Source organism: Grampus griseus (assembly GCF_964374135.1).
Source record: "Grampus griseus genome assembly, chromosome: 1".
In the NCBI taxonomy this organism is placed as follows: Eukaryota; Metazoa; Chordata; class Mammalia; order Artiodactyla; family Delphinidae; genus Grampus; species Grampus griseus.
In genome coordinates this window covers 86,713,934-86,736,189 of record NC_139017.1, presented here as the reverse complement: position 1 = coordinate 86,736,189, position 22,256 = coordinate 86,713,934, and the positions used below count along the sequence as shown (strand labels likewise).

Here is a 22,256-nt window from a genome sequence, read left to right as displayed (position 1 = left end):
TGTCAGCTTTTCTGGGTCTCCAACTTGCCGACTGCAGGTCTTGGGACATAGCTGTATCTATCTGTATCTATATCTGTGTCTTAATCTGTATCTATATCATCTATCTTTTTTTTTTTTTTTTTTTTTTTTTTGCAGTACGCGGACCTCTCACTGTTGTGGCCTCTCCCGTTGCGGAGCACAGGCTCCGGATGCGCAGGCTCAGCAGCCATGGCTCACGGGCCCAGCCGCTCCACGGCATGTGGGATCCTCCCGGACCGGGCACGAACCCGTGTCCCCTGCATCGGCAGGCGGACTCTCAACCACTGCGCCACCAGGGAAGCCCTATATCATCTATCTTTATCTATATCCTACTAGTTCTGTTTCTCTGGAGAACACTGACTAATACAGTTGGAGTCTGGGAATTGATTCCCCAGGTGATTTTGATTCTGACACTGGTTGACAAACCCTAGCCTACAGGATACAGTCCTTTACAACCCAATAGTCTGCTCCCACTTTTGTTAAACATCTCACCAGTACCCTCAAGAGGACAATGGCTTTGCTGCAGAACCTCTATATTCTCTATTTATCTACCAGCTTTCATAGTTTGAGCTTTAATTTCTGTAATTTGTATTATGAAAATAATAATTGTATTCTCAATATAAAAATATATAAAATGAAATTGTAAATTAATAATTTACATAATGTGCTTTTAAATATGCATGTGCATAAAATTTATAAATTAAATAGTAACAGTAGGAAAAAGTATCTCTTTCAGATAAACATCCCCATCACCACCCCTTCCATGCCCCTGGAGAATCTGATATTCTGTCCCACTGAGCTAAAAACCACTACTTTAGCCAGTAGGGCTCCCTGAAGATCCCCTAATCATGCTAGTCTCTCTTCCTGGAAGGGTTTTTGTTCCTTTGACATATATTTATTGAAGATTTAGCATGTGCCAGGCACTGTGCTATGCAATGTATCCCTCCCTCCCAGAGAGAAGCAATTGATTCTTTCTCTGAGGACCATAGCCCCTGAGTCTGTACTTGTATCCTAGCCTCGTCCTGCCATGATGTGTTAGTTGTCGCCTTCCCTAGACTGTGCAGCTTCTCAGGTCAGGGGTTGTTATCTTGCTCATATTTGTATCTCAGTCACTGGCACAGTGCCCGATATCTAGTAAGAACTCAATGAATGTTGATGAATGAGTTCATAAATGAATGATGATAGCCCAGTGTCTGGCACATCAGAGATGATCAATAAATATTGGTTGAAATGCTATAGAACTGAAAGTACGGGCCACAGAAACAAGGTCAGGAAGAATTTCAAGAAGGAAGGTTTCTTGAACGCAGTCAAAAAGATCCCAAAAGATCAAGAAGGGTGAACACTGAGGGGAAAAAGGAAACATTGGATTTGACAAAAAGGAAGTTAATGTTAAATCCTAGGAAAAAAATAGCAATTGACAAAATGTTTATCACAAAATCAACAAGTGAAGATCAGTGTTTACTTACCTTCCGAGTGTTAGTGGTACCTCTTTACATCCTGTAACTGGGTGAGCTCCTGTGAACCCTGAAGTTTATTATGCCACAGTCTTCACTAAGTAGCCAGTTAAAATGCCCATACATTAACCATCAAAGCTTAAAAATCTTTCACTCACACTTAAATTTTAAGCTTAACCATACAGTTATCTTTCCTAAGATAAAATGGGACCACTAGCTGAGGGGTTATTACCACAGATAATTTCTCTCTCCATTCATTCTTTGAGCACGAATTTATTATGCTACAAACTGTGCTGAGTAGGGTCCATTCTTCAGCTAATGGGGCAGATTCTATTAGTAGAGCTCATGTATACTTGTGGCTCCATTTTTCAAATCCTAAATCCTAGACTTGCCGGGATTCCCAGGGCAGTTTAACTCCTGGGAAATTCCTCTTAGGAAACACTTAAACTCTTCTTACCATTTGCTGTACCAAAAACAGCACTAGCTCGGGCAGCTAGGATGTCTCCCTTGAGTGGAAACATTGCCCAGAGTACATCCTAGGGAACCCTGGTTTACATTCTAGGTCATATTAAAATGAAGGCTTCTTTACTGCAGGATTTGAGAGAGTCCTTTTTTTTTTCTTTTTTTCTTTCTTTGCCAGTCTTTTATATGCAAAGATGCATGGGGGCAGGGTTGGAGGCTTGGATAATACAGTATAAAGTGTTTTCTAAACTCATTTTTTTCTTCTTGGGACCATTTTATGGGATACTGGGAAATACTGATATAGATTATGTATGTTCATTCACTCAACAAAAATTGTTTGTGTCAGTTATGTGCCTGACGGTGTGCTGAGAACTGTGGATAATATGGTAAGTAACCAGACACACAGGACTGTCCTTATGAAGAACTGGGGGGAGAAAAAGACATAAATCAAACGCACTAAATTGTAAATTGAATATTTACAACAGTAAAATTGCAATTGTGACCGTGCAATGAAGGAGAGGCACACTACATGGCAAGTGAGAGCCTATAATAGGGGACTTCAGTCTGGTCAGGGAAGGCTGCTCTGAGGAGGTAACCTGGAAATGATCCCTGAAGTATGAATAGGAGTTCACCCAGTGATGAGAGTGGAGAAGAGCATATGCTCTGGGATGGGAGGGAGTTCCGTCAGTGTGTGGGACAGAAAGAAGGCCAATGGGGGATGGGGAGCAAGATGAGGCTAGAATGGTATAAAGGGCCAAACCATATAGGACATTATAGGCCATGTTAGGAATTCTAGTCTTTATTTGAGGAGCAATGGAAACCATCGATTTGTGTTTTGGAAAGATCATTCAAGCTGCTGAGTGGACAACTGATTGGAGGCGGGCCAGGGTGGATCTAGGTGGACTGTTTAAAAGGCTATTGAAGTGGTCTAGGATGATGGCTATTTGGTGATGGTGGTGGAAGAGATGATGACAAGAATTCATCCTCATTGGTCTAGATCAAGTCCCTCTTCTACAAAGCAGCTGAACCCACACAGAGCTGGGTTTGTAATAATACACAGGTACCATCCACTTCACCAGAAATCTTCTCTCTGCACCTGAGGGATTGGGGGTGTAGAAAGGGGTGGTCTGCTCTTACCTCAATTCATTCAAGCAAATCACTGTATAGAAGCTTTTGTCCTCAGATTAGAGATGCTCTCTGGAGCATCTGTCATTAGGATCCAAAGAGAGCCCCTGACTGTAACCATGTTCTTTGGGGTCTGCTTTTACCCTATGGGACTATAGGTTTGTTTCCAGGCATCTGGGAATTTCAAAGCTGGGAGGTGTCACAGAGATCATCTTCACCCTCAACTGTATGCAAGAATTTCTTCTAAAAAAAAAAAAAAAGAATTTCTTCTACATATTTGAAAACACCTCAAACAGGTGTCCATTCATTCTATCCCCAATTACAGTAGCTATAAGCTGTCTCATCCTGTCCCCAAGCCTCTGGGGTCTTTAGAGCTTAAACACTATCTCATAACTCACCCATAATAATTGCTCTCATTCTCATATTTTACATACTCTCTCATTTCCTCACAATAGCTTCAATTTACAGAGTTTAAGTGACATGTTCACAGTAAGGAAATTTAGGGTCACACCCTTATGAAACTTTCCTTGGAACATACGATTCTACCCTGTGCATTCTACGTCGTCTGGAATTTTACAATGAACACGTATAATTCCCCTGACTACTCCAGCCCACACTGAGTTCTCTTATAACTAAACTTTTATACTTAACTTTAAATTTTTTATATTTTAATAATTCAGTGACTAATTTTAAGTGTACCTGATTTTTTTTTTTTTTTTTGCGGTACGCGGGCCTCTCACTGTTGTGGCCTCTCCCATTGCGGAGCACAGGCTCCGGACGCGCAGGCTCAGCGGTCGTGGCTCATGGGCCTAGCCGCTCCGCGGCATGTGGGATCCTCCCGGACCGGGGCACAAACCCGTGTCCCCTGGATCGGCAGGCGGACTCTCAACCACTGCGCCACCAGGGAAGCCCTAAGTGTACCTGATTTTTATCCTCATCCAAGGAAATTCTGGGTAGGGATCATGTCATACAATTTCTCCCTGTATTTTCACTACGCTGGGCACATAGAACATGCTTTTAAAAAGATTGATTAATTGATTGATTAGTTAAAGGAGCTCATAATTTTTAAAATGTCATGGAAATACTGTCTATGGTCATGCACAAACATGTGCAAATATTTGCAGAAATCCATTTCTTCTACTAGGTTATTTACAGTTGTGTTGAGGGGCTGGGTTTCCCCAAAGCTGGTTTCTTCTTGCTAATAGTGGGCTCACAGAGATAGCTTGTGAGATCTCAGAACTTAATTGCATTTGTGTGAGAAATTTTAGGTACTAAACACACCAGAAAATATAGAATCTACAACTTTTTGTCATATTCTATTAACTTTATAACCTCACCAGTGTTTATAAGTGGATGGAATTCGACATGAAAGATACAGGAAGACTACATACAACACACCATCCAGAACTCCTTAAATTGGAATCTCCACCCGACATGGGAGCAGCAAGAGGATTTTGCCTAATACCCAATAAGGAGCAGCAAATAAAGCTTTGATTGCCTCTGACTTTAGAAGTTTTGTCCAATAATTGAGAGTCTGTGAGTTCCCATCTCCTTTGCAAGTCAGCTAATTTTTGCCTCTAAATTGACTACAATCAAATGAAATACTCTCTTCCAGTTGCTATAAACTGCTGAGGTTAAAACACCATTCTTAAAGTAGGCAGATACTAACACAGTTACTATATATTTTCCCACTATGTTAGTGAGCTAAGGAATTGTCTATGTCATTTGTTGTAAAATTTTTTGTTACAATTTTCCCTGTCAACGTATTGTATCTGTTCACAACATAGAAGGGGAGAATGGATATTGGGGAGGCAATCAGCCTTCTAGTGTCACCCCTAATATGTAGGGATGACTTCAAATCAAACGCTTCCACAGACTGGGAAAAAAACCAAACCTACACATTTTATTCTTCTTAAATATTTGTAAAATATATTGGATCTCTAAGCCTCAGTTTCCTTACCCGATAAAAAAAAGGGAGGGATTATAAGCCTGCCTATCTCCTTGGGTTGTTGTGAGGGTGAAGCAAGCCAATGCAAGGAAAGTTTTTGCAGAATGCCTGGTATGTAGTACGCGCTCAGTAAAGTCTGGCTTCTATTTTTATTATCTATTTGTGAATTATGTAATCCGATGTACTTGTTCAGATTTCAACCTGTGGGAAGGAGAGGCTGCTGCTGGAGAACGATGCATGTCATTTTCAAGAACCTGGTTCATATGGGGTACAGTGGAAAGCGTCCCGCAGTGGGACTTAGTTAGTGGACTTAAGTTCTGTCCCCCACCTTGCAGACTTATGTGCCAGATTCAGAAAGTCACAGAACATAGAATTACAGGACTTTGTGGAAGGTAGATTTTGTCGAGAGAAGCCAGGACTCCAGAATGGGGCTACTACTGCTCCTTTCCCTTGGACTTTCTTTAAAACAAAACAAACAAAAAGTACCACCACCAGCAACAACTGTATTTAGCCTCTTGAACCAGTTTCCCAATCTGCAATTAAGATAATTCATATTTTCCCTAACTCATATGATTGCTGTGAAGATCAAATTGGATAATGTAAGTGAAATCATGAAATGACAGTTTTAATTGAACCTTGCTAAGTACCTTGAGCTTTCCATGCATTGTGTCATGTAATTTACCCAGTAGGTAGTTGTGGAAGAGACCGTTGGTGACCCCAATGCCTGTTCTCCCCCTTTTCCTTAGAAATAAGACCCCTGATTTTTAGCTGGGCTAAAGTACATACAGAATATACTTCCCGGCTTTCCTTGCTAAGTGTGGCCAGAGGTCTACCTTCTGGCGAGTGAGATAGAATTTTAGTGTGTTACTTCCAGGTAGTGTCTTAAGAGGAGGAGGACATGCTGTTGTTCCTCCCATCATCTGCCCTTTTGGGTGACTGGAATGGTTATTTGATGACTGGAATTTGAAAAGCCATATTAGATTGTGTGGTAGCGTAAGAATTGCAGGGCATCAAAATAGAAGGAAATGATCCATTCCTTGAAAGTTTTCTGATAATATGGAAGAGTCATAGTAACATTATGAATGAAAAATGCAAGTCTCAGGAAGACTACAAATACAAATTAGTATAAAGTTACAAAATAAGCAAAACGAAAATAACATATTTTTAAGGTGATGTGTGTGCATGTGCATGAGCGCCCATGCATACACACATACATATATATTAAGGAATTTTAAAGAATTCATATATATATATTTTTCCCCAAACCTCATGACAGGGATTTTAAAATTACTTTAAAAAATTTTAAATTACATTAAAAATTTTTTAAGTTCTTAAAACAAAACAAGGGATTTCTAAATACCAGATTCAGGATAGGAGCCATCTATGAGGGTAGGCAGTGGGTAAGGGAGAAACATTTATGTAGGTGTAAATTATTGGTAACTGTCTTTTTCTTGCATTGAATGATAGGTTCATGGGTATTCACTATGTTCTTGATAAGTAAATGAAAAGTTTAAAGGCCCATGGACGGACCATTGATGATTATGTGTCATGAACTAAGGATTATGATTAATCCAATTCTGTGTACTCAAGTTCAGAGAGAAAAGATACTAGCAATAGCAATACATGCTTACTGTGTACTGGGCACTGTTCTTTTTTTTTTTTTAGAGTAATAATTTTTTAAAAATATTTCTTTATTTATTTGGTTGCACTGAGTCTTACTTGTGGCAGGCAGGCTCCTTAGTTGCTGCACGCGTGTGGGATCTAGTTCCCTGACTAGGGATCAAACCTGGGCCCCTGCTTTGGGAGCGTGGAGTCTTATACACCGCACCACCACTAGACATCTTCTAAGCTCTTAATACAGTCAGGTGACCCATGGTTGGTTGAATCCAAGGATGCAGAACCTGTGGATACTGAGGGTCAACAGTGTGTTTTAACCCATTTAATCTTCCCAGTAAAGAGGTTCTATGATTATTCCCATTTTACAGATGAGAAAATAAAGGCCCAGAGAGATTAACAGTAACTCTTGAGACCCACAGCAGAGCTAGGATTTAATCCAGGCTGGCTGTTTCCAGAGTTCATGCTCTTAGACACTGCCCTATGTCTAAATAAATGAAAGAGATAATTGTATTAGGGTTTAGTCATGTAGGAGAAATTATAACAGAGGCTTTCTGTAACAATGTTAAAGGATGAACCACATGCACAGCTTTTTAAGTATACTAAACACCACTGAACTGTATGCTTTAAATGGGTGAATTTTATGGTATGTAAATTATATCTTAATAAAGCTGTTTTTAAAAATTCTACAAACCACAAATAAGTGACTTTATAATGCAAACTGTGTCCCAAATGATTGTTCGCTATTTTAGGGATTTCATATATGTCTATGGGTAAAATACACACTTTTTCTGCAGAGCAAACAAAACAAACCTTACTGTTAGGAAACCACTCACTTTATGAAAGAAAATGAAGCAGAAAATTTTAATCCACTACTGTGAGTGGGAAAATTTTTTTTTAAAATTCCCAGCTTCAGGTCTTTTTGTATCTGTCAGGGAAATCAAAGGGCTCTCGGCTCCCAAGATAAATTTCATATTGCAGTCATAACTGTCTCTGTATGTACTGAGGATACACAAACAGTAAAACCTAGGAAGGAAGAGGCTGGAAAGAACACATTTGATTGAAAACATATTGATACCTTTTAATTGCACAGCTTTCTTCCATGCACATAACTTTTATTTTGCTTTCCTTTTTAATCTAAAACTGATTTTAAAGGAGATGGGGAAAGCACTGCATTTAGACAGCTAGTTGTGGCCAATCTCCTGCTGGGTGCGTCCTCTAGGGCCTTTGAGTTGTACAGCTCCAAGAGGCCAACACTGACACCACAATGGGCAATGGCAGCTTTTCCTCAACACTATTCTTCGTTTTCGACAAGGCACTAAAAGGAGAGATCAACATGCTGCTATGATAGCTTGGTAGCTTAACTCTGTTTTCATGACCGCTGAAAGATCCTTCTCACAGTCAGTTATCCTCACAAATCTGGCCATAGATCACAAGGAGACCAGATGAAAGCCTGGACTGGATCTCAACAACTCGCTCACCAACACAAGAAAAAGTGTTTAAAGTCTTGGCCCTCTAAACCATGGGTCACTTTTATCCTCTCTCAGCTCTCTCTAAAGTGCATGTGTGAACATAGGCTGATATAACCTCACTAAGCCACTTCATACTTTAAAAAACACAGAGAAAATGAAAACAAAATAAATTACTTATTTTAAGTACATCTTGGATCAACATATCATGTCATTATTCAGTTCTGTCCTACCGACACACACACACACACACACACACACACACACACACACACACACACACACACACACACACACACACACCCCACAGGCTATATTTTGGCTCTGTTATTGATAATGGAATCCAGTCCTTTTCTGTCTACCCATTAAACTTACCAGTCCTCTTGATACCAGACAGGCTGTCAGCTCCCCACCCCTTAGATAAACCTTCCTACTCCAGCCACATGTGGGCAGTATCTTCCATCAAGTTCCCTAGTATTTCAAATGGCAAGCCACTAAGCCTAGCAGAGCCTCAGGCACTGCCACACATACTGGTACTGCTCTCTGACTTCTCTCCCTCAATTCTTGTGCTCCCTCAGTCCCTATGATGAGATTTGGGAAACTATACTTATTTGGTCCTTTTTTTTTTTTTTTTTTTTGATCAGTGAGTCATCTAAGCAGGTCAATTTAGGCCAAAAATAGTCACCTTGGATGGAACCTGATTTATTTGGATTGGCTATAACACTGATTAAAGTAATCAGATAATGGCTTAACTTCAACTTTGTGTTGTGTTACTATAACCTTGAAACAGATGAAAACTGAAACCCCCTAACTATGCAAAGTTTTTTCTTTTGAATAATGTGTTTTTTTTAATTCCCTAGCATCCAGATTTCTATCTGTAAGTATCATTTCCCACTAAAAGGAACCAGAACCCCTAGGAGAAATGGCTGATTCCATGTCAGGGGCAGATAAAATAATGAAGAGGGGGAAGAGCAAGAGGACAGTGTAGATGAAACAAGATTGACATGATTTGAAAACTGTTGAAATTGGGTGTTGGGCACAAGAGAATTCTTTATAGCATTCTACTTTTGTATATTTTTTAGTTTTTCCATAAAAAGTTTTTTAAGGAAAGCTAAAAATAATTGCTATTTTGAAAACAATGAAACAGCAATAGCATGCACATGGTAAACAAAAGTTTTCTTTTAATAATGCATAAAGGTATAGAATGAAAACTTGTCTTTTTCCACCTAGCCCCTCCTTAGCATGATATCAGTAACAACTTCTAAGTATTCTCAATTAAGTTTCTATGAATATATATTAAAAAATGTACAAACACATATACAGGTATATCATTTTTTAAAACCACAAATGGTAGCATATTATACACATCGTACTATGTCTCATGAAGTTATTTCACTACCTGGTTTTAATACAATGACTATGTCTACACAATACAATATCATAGATATGCTTTTACATACTGGGCTTCTTTCAAGTTTTTTGATGTAATCAAGAGACAAAAGGCTCATATCTTCACCTTCCTCAAGATTACTTAATAAAAAGAAGGATGGCTAAGGCTGGGGTAAACAGGTTGCAGTCCCTAATCTTAAAAGTTTCAAGTTTAGGTTTCAGTTTGGGGGACCCTGTTACCTTGAAAAATGCCTTTAAAAAACATCTCACATTCTCTCCTTACAGATAGGATCTTGAGAGGTGTGGTTGAGAGGATCAATACAAGAATCCTCTTAACCTCTGCCCGGAGGATATCGGGGAGGACTGCAGAAACCTAACCCCTGTGATGAACTCAGCACTACCTCCCTTCACCAGACGGTGGGCAGCCGGACAGAGGCGGTACCTGTTATCATCTTGGTCTCCGGCACCTCGCGCAAGTGCTTTATCGTCTGACACGATGAAGATCTGTGGAAAGAAAGTTGGGTTTTAAAGCGGTTAACGATTGAAAGAACTAAAAGAGATGGGTTTACAGACAGAAAGGTGGCTGTTCTACTGGGTTCTAGTATAGACTAACCCGGGGTGGGGTGACGTGCAAGAAGCCACAGAAAAAAACGCAACACATCTGCATGGAGCGTAAATTGCACTCGATTATTCAACAGGGAGGGATACTACATATGAAAAACAAACGCAGCTCTATTACGGAACTACAAAACCCCAAATCCACGTAAATTTGCAACACAAAACAGGAAGCCCTGACCCCTCCGCCCTGGCCTGACAGTCCCCACCCCGCCCGCGGGCGGCGAAACTGGAAGCATCAGTGACTCTCCTGGGTTGCCCGGGGGTACTCAAGCGAAAACGGAACACGCAGAGGAAGGCCGGCTCCCGAGCCAGGGCTGCGCCCCAGCTCCGCTGCGTCCTGGCTGCGGGTCCCCAAGAGCCCAAAACTGCCACCGCCCCGCCCCTGACGTTAGTGTGAGCCGGCGCTTTGTGAACTGTGAACTCCCGGCCCCGCCCACCTGCCCCGCGGGCCCCTGAGCGCTTTCTGGCGCATGGGGGGGGGGTGGGGCTTTTTCAGGCTGTTCCCGCAGAGGCCAGAGGGGCTAAGATGGTGTCCGGTGGGCGCCCCGCGACGGCTTCCTGAAGGGTTCGTGGGTCCCGACAGCCGGAGAGCCTGCCCAGACCCTTGTCCCACACAGGTAGGAAGTAGGAAGCCCAGAAGTTCTGAGGCCCGAGGACCAAAGCACAACCAAGGACGCAGCGGGACCGAACAAATGTTGGAGAGGAGAACGCAGAAAGCGTGGGGAGGCGGATCTGGTTTATGGTCACCGTCTCGCGACGTCTAACTGACGTCGCATAGCAAGCGCGTATTCTACTCTTTCACCTTCAGGCAGCCTCCTCAGTGTAGGGGCCTACCCCTTTAAGCGAGTGATGGACAGTTATTTCGGCCTATCAATTTCCTCGTCAACTTCCAATCAGATTTAAACTTCTTTCAGCCGCCGGAGGAGTTGGAAGAAGGGGGTAGAAGGAGGGAACCCTCCCCCTCCCTTTTTCTCTCTCTCTCTGTCTCACACTCTGCCTCTCTCGCGAGATCGCAGTGACCCGGCCTCTCAGAAAAAAATGCTAGAACATATGGCCCGACTTCCCAAATAGTAGGCTAAAGGACGGGGTCGTAAACCAATGAAAGGGATGAGGAGGTGGGATCACCGCTTTCACCGCGCAAGAAGTACCGTTACAGGGCAGACTTTTTGTCCAATCAACGCCTCCAGACTTCGGGTCAGGTGACCATAGAGTGCGGGGGGCGGAGCTACAGTCTGGCGCGAGGAACCGTTAAGACGGACAACGACTAGAACCAATGAGGTACTCTGACTAGGGCGTTGGGAACCCAATAACAGTGGTCGGGCGGGCGCCTTCCCGGAGCGCGGGGAGATGTAAAGACAGACAAATAGTTTTCCCAATGAGACTGTAGAAGAGAGGAGCTAATTGACCAATGAAGACTGCGGGGCGGGAACCTCTGCCGCGGCGGAGTCCAAGATGGCGGCGTGCGGTTCCGCTGTGTGAAACGAGCGCGGGGCGGCGGGTTAGTCAGTTTCGCGGAGAAGACCTCCGACGACCCGCTACAATGAAGGGAAAAGAGCGCTCCCCAGTCAAGCCGAAACGCTCCCGTGGTGGTGAGGACTCGACTCCCCGCGGGGAGCGGAGCAAGAAGTTAGGGGGCTCTGGTGGCAGCAATGGGAGCAGCAGTGGAAAGACCGACGGCGGCGGCGGGTCGCGGCGCAGCCTTCATCTGGACAAGTCTAGCAGCCGAGGTGGTAGCCGCGAGTACGACACCGGTGGGGGCAGCTCCAGTAGCCGCTTGCATAGTTACAGCTCCCCAAGCACCAAAAATTCCTCGGGCGGGGGCGAGTCGCGCAGCAGCTCCCGGGGTGGAGGCGGGGAGTCACGTTCCTCTGGGGCCGCCTCTTCAGCTCCTGGCGGCGGGGACGGCGGGGAATACAAGACATTGAAGATAAGCGAGTTGGGGTCTCAGCTGAGTGACGAAGCGGTGGAGGACGGACTGTTTCACGAGTTCAAACGCTTCGGTGATGTAAGTGTCAAAATAAGTCATCTCTCGGGTTCTGGCAGCGGGGATGAGCGAGTAGCCTTTGTGAACTTCCGGCGGCCAGAGGACGCGCGGGCGGCCAAGCATGCCAGAGGCCGTCTAGTGCTCTATGACCGGCCCCTGAAGATAGAAGCTGTGTATGTGAGCCGGCGCCGCAGCCGCTCCCCTTTAGACAAAGATTCTTATCCTCCGTCAGCCAGTGTTGTCGGGTCCTCTGTAGGTGGTCACCGGCACCCCCCTGGAGGAGGTGGTGGAGGCCAGAGATCACTTTCCCCTGGTGGCGCAGCCTTGGGATACAGAGACTACCGGTTGCAGCAGTTGGCTCTTGGCCGCCTGCCCCCTCCACCTCCGCCACCATTGCCCCGAGACCTGGAGAGGGAGCGAGACTACTCGTTCTATGAGAGAGTACGCCCAGCCTACAGTCTGGAGCCAAGGGTGGGAGCTGGAGCAGGTGCTGCTCCTTTCAGAGAAGTGGATGAGATCTCACCCGAGGATGATCAGCGCGCTAACCGGACGCTTTTCTTGGGCAACCTAGACATCACTGTGACAGAGAGTGATCTAAGAAGGGCTTTTGATCGTTTCGGAGTCATCACAGAAGTAGATATCAAGAGGCCTTCTCGGGGCCAGACCAGTACCTATGGTTTTCTCAAATTTGAGAACCTAGACATGTCTCACCGGGCCAAACTAGCAATGTCTGGCAAAATTATAATTCGGAATCCTATAAAAATTGGTTATGGCAAAGCTACACCCACCACCCGCCTCTGGGTAGGTGGCCTGGGTCCTTGGGTGCCTCTTGCTGCCCTGGCACGGGAGTTTGACCGATTTGGCACCATACGCACCATTGACTACCGCAAAGGTGATAGTTGGGCGTATATCCAGTACGAAAGCCTGGATGCAGCTCATGCTGCCTGGACCCATATGCGGGGCTTCCCACTTGGTGGCCCAGATCGTCGCCTTAGAGTAGACTTTGCAGACACAGAACATCGTTACCAGCAGCAATATCTGCAGCCTCTGCCCTTAACTCATTATGAACTGGTGACAGATGCTTTTGGACACCGGGCACCTGACCCTTTGAGGGGTGCTCGGGACAGGACACCACCGTTACTATACAGAGATCGTGATAGGGACCTTTATCCTGACTCCGATTGGGTGCCACCGCCGCCCCCAGTTCGTGAACGCAGCACTCGGACTGCAGCTACTGCTGTGCCTGCTTATGAGCCACTGGATAGCTTGGATCGCAGGCGGGATGGCTGGTCCTTGGACCGGGACAGAGGTGATCGAGATCTGCCCAGCAGCAGAGACCAACCTAGGAAGCGAAGGCTGCCTGAGGAGAGCGGGGGACGGCATCTGGATAGGTCCCCGGAGAGTGACCGTCCACGAAAACGTCATTGTGCACCTTCTCCTGACCGCAGTCCAGAATTGAGCAGTAGCCGGGATCGCTACAACAGTGACAATGATCGATCTTCCCGTCTTCTCTTGGAAAGGCCCTCTCCAATCAGAGACCGGCGAGGTAGTTTGGAGAAGAGCCAGGGTGACAAGCGAGACCGTAAAAACTCTGCATCAGCTGAACGGGATAGGAAGCACCGGACAGCTGCTTCCACTGAGGGAAAAAGCCCTCTGAAAAAAGAAGACCGGTCTGATGGGAGTGCACCCAGCACCAGCACTGCTTCATCGAAGCTGAAGTCCCCTTCCCAGAAACAGGATGGTGGGACAGCTCCTGCAGCAGCAGCCTCTCCCAAACTCTGTTTGGCCTGGCAGGGCATGCTTCTGTTGAAGAACAGCAACTTTCCTTCCAACATGCATCTGTTGCAGGGTGACCTCCAGGTGGCTAGTAGTCTTCTTGTGGAGGGCTCAACTGGAGGCAAAGTGGCCCAGCTCAAAATCACTCAGCGTCTTCGTTTGGACCAGCCCAAGTTGGATGAAGTAACTCGACGCATCAAAGTGGCAGGGCCCAATGGTTATGCTATTCTTCTGGCTGTGCCTGGAAGTTCTGATAGCAGGTCCTCCTCTTCTTCGGCCACCTCAGACACTGCCACCTCTACTCAGAGGCCACTTAGGAACCTCGTGTCCTATTTAAAGCAAAAGCAGGCCGCCGGGGTGATCAGCCTCCCTGTGGGGGGCAACAAAGACAAGGAAAACACCGGAGTCCTTCATGCCTTCCCACCCTGTGAGTTCTCCCAGCAGTTCCTGGATTCCCCTGCCAAGGCACTGGCCAAATCTGAAGAAGATTACCTGGTCATGATCATTGTCCGTGGTGCGTCTTAAAGTCCATATGTAACTTGTATTTAGTACTTTGACATGGTTCCTGTTTTGTGATGTGTGATGGGATACAGCATTGGATGAAATTTTCTTTTTAATTAGTTGTTTAGTTGTAGCTTTCTTCTTTTTTATATTTTTATAAACCTCTTTAAAATAGAAGTCAGGAGAGTTTAGCTATTATTTTAAGTGAAAGGGATGCCCTAAAGGTAGCAGGCAAATGGATTTACTTTAATTAGGAGTTCCCACTCTTATGAGTAACTTTTTTCCTCTTTTTCTGCAGTTTTTTCTTTTTTAAGCTTAAGCTTAAAAAAATCCTCCAAGTTACAAAACCAGAAATTTGAAAAGTCAATTTGGAAAACAAAGAGCCCACTGACTATATAAAGATGATAATATACACCTGAAAATGGCTTGATTGGTATGTAGGTAAATAATTCCTGTACCAGAAATGTTTGTGTGGCTGAAATTTGATCAGGAATCTCATTAGTATAAGCTGGTAAATCATATAGCATTGTGATTATTTTATTCAGGTATTTGAGTATTTCTCTTAAAATACGTGGTTTATTCCCAGAGAGTTTGCTTTAACATACACATTTTTATCATTGGCTCTTGAGTTCTGTATCCTGTATATGCACTTTTGGTTTGTAGCAGTAACTGTTCAGTAAAAATTGAGGAGTATGTTACAAACCACATATGTCTTATGCTTACACTAGTGTGCAGGAAGTGAGTAGGTGCTTTTAAAATCAGAATTCTTTGGTCAGTTGTTGGTGTGTGGTGGTGGTTTCACTGACTTTTTCAGAGAGATGTAGCAGGTACAGTTCTAATTTAATTGTGCATATTTCAAAACTTGTGTTTTTCATCAGAGATGAGTTTTTATTTTTGTATCCATTCAAATTTCTGATTTCAATAATAGAAAGAAGAGTTGTCTGCAGGCTCATAAGTCATCTTTTGTTTCAGTGGGCATTAATCAGCCATATGTCATCGTGAAATGCCTTTGACATACTCTCCAAATTTTGCTTGTATTTTTATTTTCATATTTAAATGCTAGCAATGACATTACATTATTGAAAATACTTTGAATATCTTTGAAATTTTGTGTTTATATTTTCACTGGTGTCCAACCACAGAAAATTGAAATGTCAGTTTAGGAAAACTCTTTTTTAGTGGTTTATTTTCTCAGACACCTGGAATGAATACAAAATAATTTAGCCCATCCTGACAGTTTTTTTCCAAAACTGAAGATTATATCAACTTCTGGTTCTTAACAAGGGTTTTTGCTGCTTAACAGTAATGGGTGTTTTCCTTGTTTGTCTTTTTTTTTCATCTACCCCCATCACCCCCACCCCTAGTTTCTCAGGTCATTTGTAGGTATATTTTCCCCTGTGATTTAAATGTTGAGGACTTTAGCTAAGGCCTGTGATATTTAATTATGATTAGAAACTTGAGGACCTTTGGATCATGGTCGTGTTTCTAGTCTGTGTAAGTGACTTCTTGAAAGCCTGGCAGAACCCAACTGTTTTCTTTCTGTTATCAAAGCTGGTAGTTTTGAAATAGCACCAATAATAACCCAGGGAAACGTCATGTAATTTTTAATTGTCCGTTATGACAGGTGTCTAATGCATGTCAGCATGAAAGCCTCATCACTCTGTGTCATCCTTTTTGGTTTTCACTATGCATTTGTAAATTTTCTTTTTAAGTTTGGAAGTTTTTGTATTTTTTGTTTTTAAACTGGAAAAACTAGCCATTTTGAGAGAAGGAAGATACTAGGCTCTGAGCACAAAGGTCCTTGGTGTGCCTGTAGGGAAAATACCTGAAATCCTACAATTAAGACTTTTGGTCCTTTTTGGTTTTAAAAGGCTTTGCTTGACATGCTAATGTGGAGTAGACACCTGTTCAGAAACTTATGCAAGTGTGCAGTCTGTGCATAAGTGGGGTCAAAGTACAATTTGTGGCTAGATACATTTTTTCCAGTTTAAATAATCTCACTAACCATTAACTTTTGAATATCTTTCGATAAGATGGCTGGACAAATAATTTTACTCTTTTAGGGAGTGAAGTCCATGACATCTAATTTTCCTCTAATCCAAAGTGTGTGTGGTTTTTGTTTTTTTTTTAAGTTGATGTGACAGCTTACCGAAGAGCAGAGTACTGTGGGTTTTGCTCCATGTTTGTTTGAAACTTAATCTGACATTGTGGCTTTTGTTAGATCTGGGCAGTTTGTGCTTCAATGTTTTTGAAACAATGGCTTGATACCATTTCTAAATGTATGTATTATAACTATGTTTAGTTTAGTGTGTACCTGCAGAGTGCCATCATTCAGATGAATCTCTTAATTTGTGTTGCTCGTTCTGTTGTGCAGGTTCATAATATTGGTAAACTACTTAAAACTTCAGAGTGTAATGAAAACAAATGTCTAAAACTATCTGGTTCTAATTCTCATTAGCCAGAATTTCATAATCTCAACATTGGATGTTCTTTGTGACAACCAATTGTTTCTTTTACTTTAAAAAAATGTATTTGTTTAATTGATTTTTTTGGAACTCAGTTCAAATGAATGGAAAGAATTTCTTCAGGATATCATTAAATGACTTATTAAGTATTACTGGTAAAAAAAATAAACCATCAAGCTAATTTAGATTTTTAATCACAACTTCAAAGTTTATGAAAAATTAATCATTCAGCTCCTAGCCAATTTTTTTATATTATTTTGTTGGTTATAACTGGTATCCCTATAAAGAGTTTTCCATGCAAAAAATTTAAATTCCTGGTTTAAGATGTATATTTTGACTCTCACCTGAGGGTAGATAGAGTTTTCCCTTTAAGGATTATATCTTAAAATGTCCATCCTCTGGCTGGTATAAGCTCTTGTCACATTTTGAAGGTAATATATATACTCTGGACCTTCTTAACTCAGATCATTTGAGGTACAATAGTAAAAGTAAGTTGGGTGTTGCTTTCTGAGTCAAACACTTGTTTAGGTTTATTTAAAAACTATTTTATGAGCAGGTTTTCACTGACAATTTTTGTGTTGTTTTTTGTCTTTTTGATTTTAAATCCACTTTCTTCAGACAGTGAAATTGCTCATTTGCAGATACAGCTTGAACTGCAGTTTGGTTCCCTATAGGACCCACTCACCAAAAACTGTGGTAATAGAACTAGGAAATCTTGTTGAGAAGAGGGCCTTAATGACCTTTTTTGTGAAAAAAATTTTGGAGAGAATTTCTGGACATTTTTTTTCTGTCTCTGCCACAGTGTTTGGTTTGGAGACAGGAGTTAGGTATGAGAACAAGAAGAGAAATGGAGCTGACCCTCTTAACATTCTGGTTTTAGTGATGTGCCTAAAGGGAGAAAATGATTTCAGGTAACCACGGTGAACTGTCTAGCTTAATGAAGAGTTTTACATGTATGATGTAAACAGAGTTGGAAAGTAAAAGTCCTACAGTGTTCTTTGGCTGTTTAGCGATTGTTTGTATGAGGGTTTTCTTAAAAGAAAATAACAGCTGCTGTCTTTGGTAACACAGATGAAGGTGGATTTTTAAAAGGCTTTGTATCTTGACCCCTTTGTACAGTAATGGAGTAGGTCTGTATTGCTCCATATAAATTACAGAATGAAAATAGAGGGGGTAAAAGTTTGACTAAACTCCACCTTTTTATAGTTTCATTTTTTAAGTTATATTTAGAATATATTGATTATAAATTGATTGTAAACTTGCTTTTTTCTGATATGTTTTACTCAGTTACATGAGTACCAAGGATATTTTCAGTCCTATAATCCTCACTTAATTGCAGTCTTTAAAAAAAATCCACCCTATTGTTCTACTTGTTGTCTATTCATACAGTAAATTCATTTCAAGGTTTGTGCCAGTGGGTATTATTGGTGCTTTTTGAAGTCAAGGTGGACTATCCAGGAAGGTCTTGTTAATGTTATGTTTAGCTATAATGGCATAGGGGAAATATATATATTTTTAATATTGTAAACGTTTGTACTGAATAACCTTTTTCCCCTCCCCCCCCTCGCAAGCAAAACTGGTGAACAACGGATGAAGATACGGAATTCAAAGCTCTAATGGACCTTTTTGAAGAGAAGTTGTGGCTTATGTGGAGTTTACATGGGCCTCTTGATGGAAGAAAGCTAATCTGTTTAGTATTTGTGCATTTTACTAAAATGGCAGCTTAAAGTTGTGTATCTGCTATTGTGATGCCAATGCCGGTGTTTTAAGTGGAAAAAAAATGACCTTGCTTTGTGCTGTGTACACAAGATTTCTGGAAAAGAAAAACCCTTTTTATGGCTCACACAGCTTAAAAGTAGCTGTCACTCAAACGTGCGCTCACAGTTGAGCTGCTTTTGTTTTATTCTAAATAAATTGTTTCTTTTGAGGAAAATGTTTTTCTGCCTGGAAGTGAATTGACGGCAAACCTTTGACCCCTTTGTTTGCAGCTGAGGGGGTACTTGCTGCTGCTCAGATCTTGTATGTCTTGAGCAAGAAGCAGGGAGACCATCATTTTGACTATCACAGTGTGTCAATTCTGAAGGATCACTAGTGTTACTGTGACCCCCTTTGTTTGCAGTGAAGGGGATCGTTTGCTTCTCAGTCCTCAACTTGATGAGGAAATGGTGCTGTTTGCTGGCACGCAAGAAGCCGGGGCAAGCACCGTAAGCCTCACCACAGTGCACGAGTCGGGGGCTTTGCTGGTTTGAAGAGCCGGAGTTGCTGAAATTTAAGTTTTGATTTATTTTGTTCACCCATCACGTTTGGCCTTAGTTTCATTTTTAATTTGAAGAAAAGTTTGAAATTGCTTTATCTTGCTCTTAACATTTGCACCAAATTGCCAAAAGAAGGAGAAATGCTCCGCTTGCTTTTTAAATGTTAATGATGATGTTAATAAAGCCTTTCCTGACACATTTGAGGAGCTCCTCCATCTTCAGGGGCTTCTTACCAGAGTTATGCAGTGATGGGTTTAGTTCTGAATGGATGAAGAGTTCCTGAGAGCTAGCGTTTGTAATTAGAACCGTTACTTGGTATCTGTGCCTTATTTGACCTGTGGTTCCACATGCCTTGGATGTGCATGCACCGTGACGGTTTCATAGGTACGAACGCACACTCAGGCCCAGTCACTTCGGTTGGTAGTACAGATTGTGAGGAAAAAATGGAGGCATCCTTAAGGAGGAAAAAGTGTTTGCCTTTAGTTCCTGCATTATCCTGTACAGGGGCTCCTGAGCTTTGGAAGCTGTTTCCAGTACAGGAGAACAACTCCCCTGTTTGCAGCAGGAGACTTCGGTGCACAGTGACAACGCTGGAGTTCAAGAGGAAGCCAGCAGTGCTGCACCATTGGCTTCAGACACCATTGTTGTTTGCCAGTTTTAAACTTAACTAGTTGCAGACGAAGACCACCTTGAAATGCAGGCTTGTTGGGCTTGTTTTGAATTTTAACCTCGGATGGAAGAGGCCTAGTGCTGTCTGTCTCCATGCGGGATGATGATTACTTAGGCAACAGGTGATTATCAACAAAGGATGCCACGCTTATACTCTGCAAGGTGGTGTTCCAGTGGCAAACAGCTGTATAAACTCTTGTAAACAGGTAAGAGGGTTTTTAGAGGTCAAAATGCATTATAATTATTAGGGTGAGGGCTTTTAATGTTTTGGGGTATGTTTCTCTGATTGGAAGTCTTTAGGTACTCTGCTGCTGTTACTAGCTTCCTCCCCTCACCAAAGTGTTGTATTAACAAAGTTGCAGGCCAGAACTTTTGTTCTACTTGATATTTTGAGTTTTAAGTTTTAAAATTTGTTTTAACGTTTGAAAAAATTATTTTAATGTGAGAGCCAAAGTATTAAAATCCTGGTTATGGATTTGGATCTACAAAAAATTGACGTTTTCTTTTAGCCATAGCCTTCACCCTTAGTGGTGATTTAATGGTGCTGGAAGAACTCAGCTGGTGTAAAAATGTTGCTTATTACAAACACTGATTTCTAAACCTCCAAGTTAAGAATATTTTAGTATGTATAGCAAAAAAGTGTATTATCAGACTGGGAATGACAGATAACTTAGCCAAAATAGTTAATTTTGTTCTTTTTCCACAGGGAGATTTATTTAATTATAAAATTAGGTAGCTACAACGAACTTTAGGAGGTGAATGGGCAGTGTTGAGGAAGATCTAGCGCTTAACCATTTTCATTGTCCATTTAGCCCTGCCAGCCTTCTGAGCCCTTCCAGCCCCTCCCTCCAACATTAATCAAGTGTGAGGCTTTGGCCGCTTAATACAAGCACAACTTCTTGAATGTATAATACAACTTAGGTTTCCTTGCCTTATTTTAAATGGGATCAAATATTTTGAAGAGAATTTTTCTTTTTCATGAGATTTTTATCTTTCATCTCTTTCCAGAGGGGAAAAGTGAAGTGCGATGGTGTTTAGGTTCTCAGTATGTCATTTCAACAGTTTTTAAAACATGAGTTGGTAAATGATCTCTCATGTACATTTCTTTAAACAGTTTATTCCTGTTGGAAATGTTAATTTCCAGTGTGTTTTCTTTCTCTGACTACTGAAAGCCCGTTAAGTAGTTTTTACAATTAGTAAAAAAATATTTAAAATCACTGGCAATTTGAGGAAGATTTTGTTACACTCTACATATTTCTCCATGTTTGGTATCTTTCTAAGATCTCAGGCTTCATCTTTCAAGAAGAAGAAAAAATGTTGCAGACAGTGCATTTGTTTATTTGTATCTGAAACCATGTCATGCAAAATGGAAGGATACACAGTTTTTTGAAACTACTCATGAAATCATTTTATTTCCAGCTGTACCATGAAGAAAAAATATTAATTGGGTTGAGTATTAGATCTAGAGTTCTGGTTTTATAAATTGGAAAGTGCCCTTTGGAATTATATGTGTGGTTTTTCCAGTGTCTTTTGTATGATCTAAATTTAGGGTTCTCCTATAAAGGAAATAGTTCCAAGAACACCCCTGAGTTGACTTGTGCTCATTTTGAAAAGTCTGGTTGTATTAAAATTGAAAATGGGGATTACCCTGAGTTTAGTAAAACAACCTAGATTTTATAAATTGCCACTTCAGTAGCTTAAGGCACATTATTATTTACAAGCTGTTTATCTGAGGCAGTAAATTTAGTGCTTATGGCTTGTACAGCATCTATTTTTCTTCTTTGCAATAGGATATATGGTTATGGCTTATCTGACCATCACCACCATTTCCCATTCAAGTTTGCTCTTTTTAAGCTTTCCTGGTTAAAATAGGATTTTTACTTAAAAACTTGGATTATAACCTAGTTATACGTTCTAAGCAGAGGAGTTTATTGAGTAACAAAATTCCTTCAAACCTCAGACAAGATTGTTGCTAAGAAGCAACCAAAAAGAGATTTTGATTTTGAGGTAAAATTACTTAGCATGCTTCTGTACCCAAATGCTGTGATATTAAGCATTCAGGTAGGGTTCCTGTATAAATTAAATGCTGGCTGTATGTTAAGAACTAAGATGCTGAGTATGTAGAACAAAGTATCAAATAGTGTCTACCCCTGTCAGCAACTTGTATTCTAATTGGAGAAACTAGATATAAACAGGTAAATAGTTAAATATCAGGGGAAAAAAGTGCATAGTTTAAGACAACTATGAGAGATGTCACAGGTCAAATTTGATTAATTGAATTTTTACTGGCCATATGGGTATATGATTGAGTATATGAACTTTAAGCTGGGGTGGTCAAGAAAGGCTTTACAAAATAATTTGTTAGTTAGAGAAGGATATAGAATGGTGGAGGGAGGTTGGGATTGAGATGTCAGGCCAAGAAGCATGAATAATAATAGAAGTTGATACATGGAAAAGATGCAGGCTGAGCCTAGAAAACTGGTAATGTAGTTGGGTCAACAAAATAGGG

General features: G+C 41.6%; 1 protein-coding gene across 4 annotated transcripts; it reads left to right on the top strand.

Moving 5' to 3' along the window:
* Positions 1-11,505: 11,505 nt before the first annotated feature.
* Positions 11,506-18,984, top strand: RBM15 (RNA binding motif protein 15; the record flags this gene model as incomplete). 4 transcript variants are annotated; one of them, XM_082666639.1, is made up of 3 exons in its annotated part: positions 11,506-14,371; positions 14,657-14,791; positions 18,395-18,756. In XM_082666639.1, 2 exons carry the CDS (start codon positions 11,506-11,508, stop codon positions 14,755-14,757), a joined length of 2,967 nt encoding a protein of 988 aa, XP_082522765.1. In that variant the 3' UTR covers positions 14,758-14,791; positions 18,395-18,756. The 4 variants fall into 4 exon arrangements, with proteins under 4 accessions (XP_082522765.1, XP_082522767.1, XP_082522768.1 ...); XM_082666641.1 differs by lacking the exons at positions 14,657-14,791; positions 18,395-18,756 and adding an exon at positions 18,812-18,984; XM_082666642.1 differs by lacking the exon at positions 14,657-14,791.
* Positions 18,985-22,256: the final 3,272 nt, after the last annotated feature.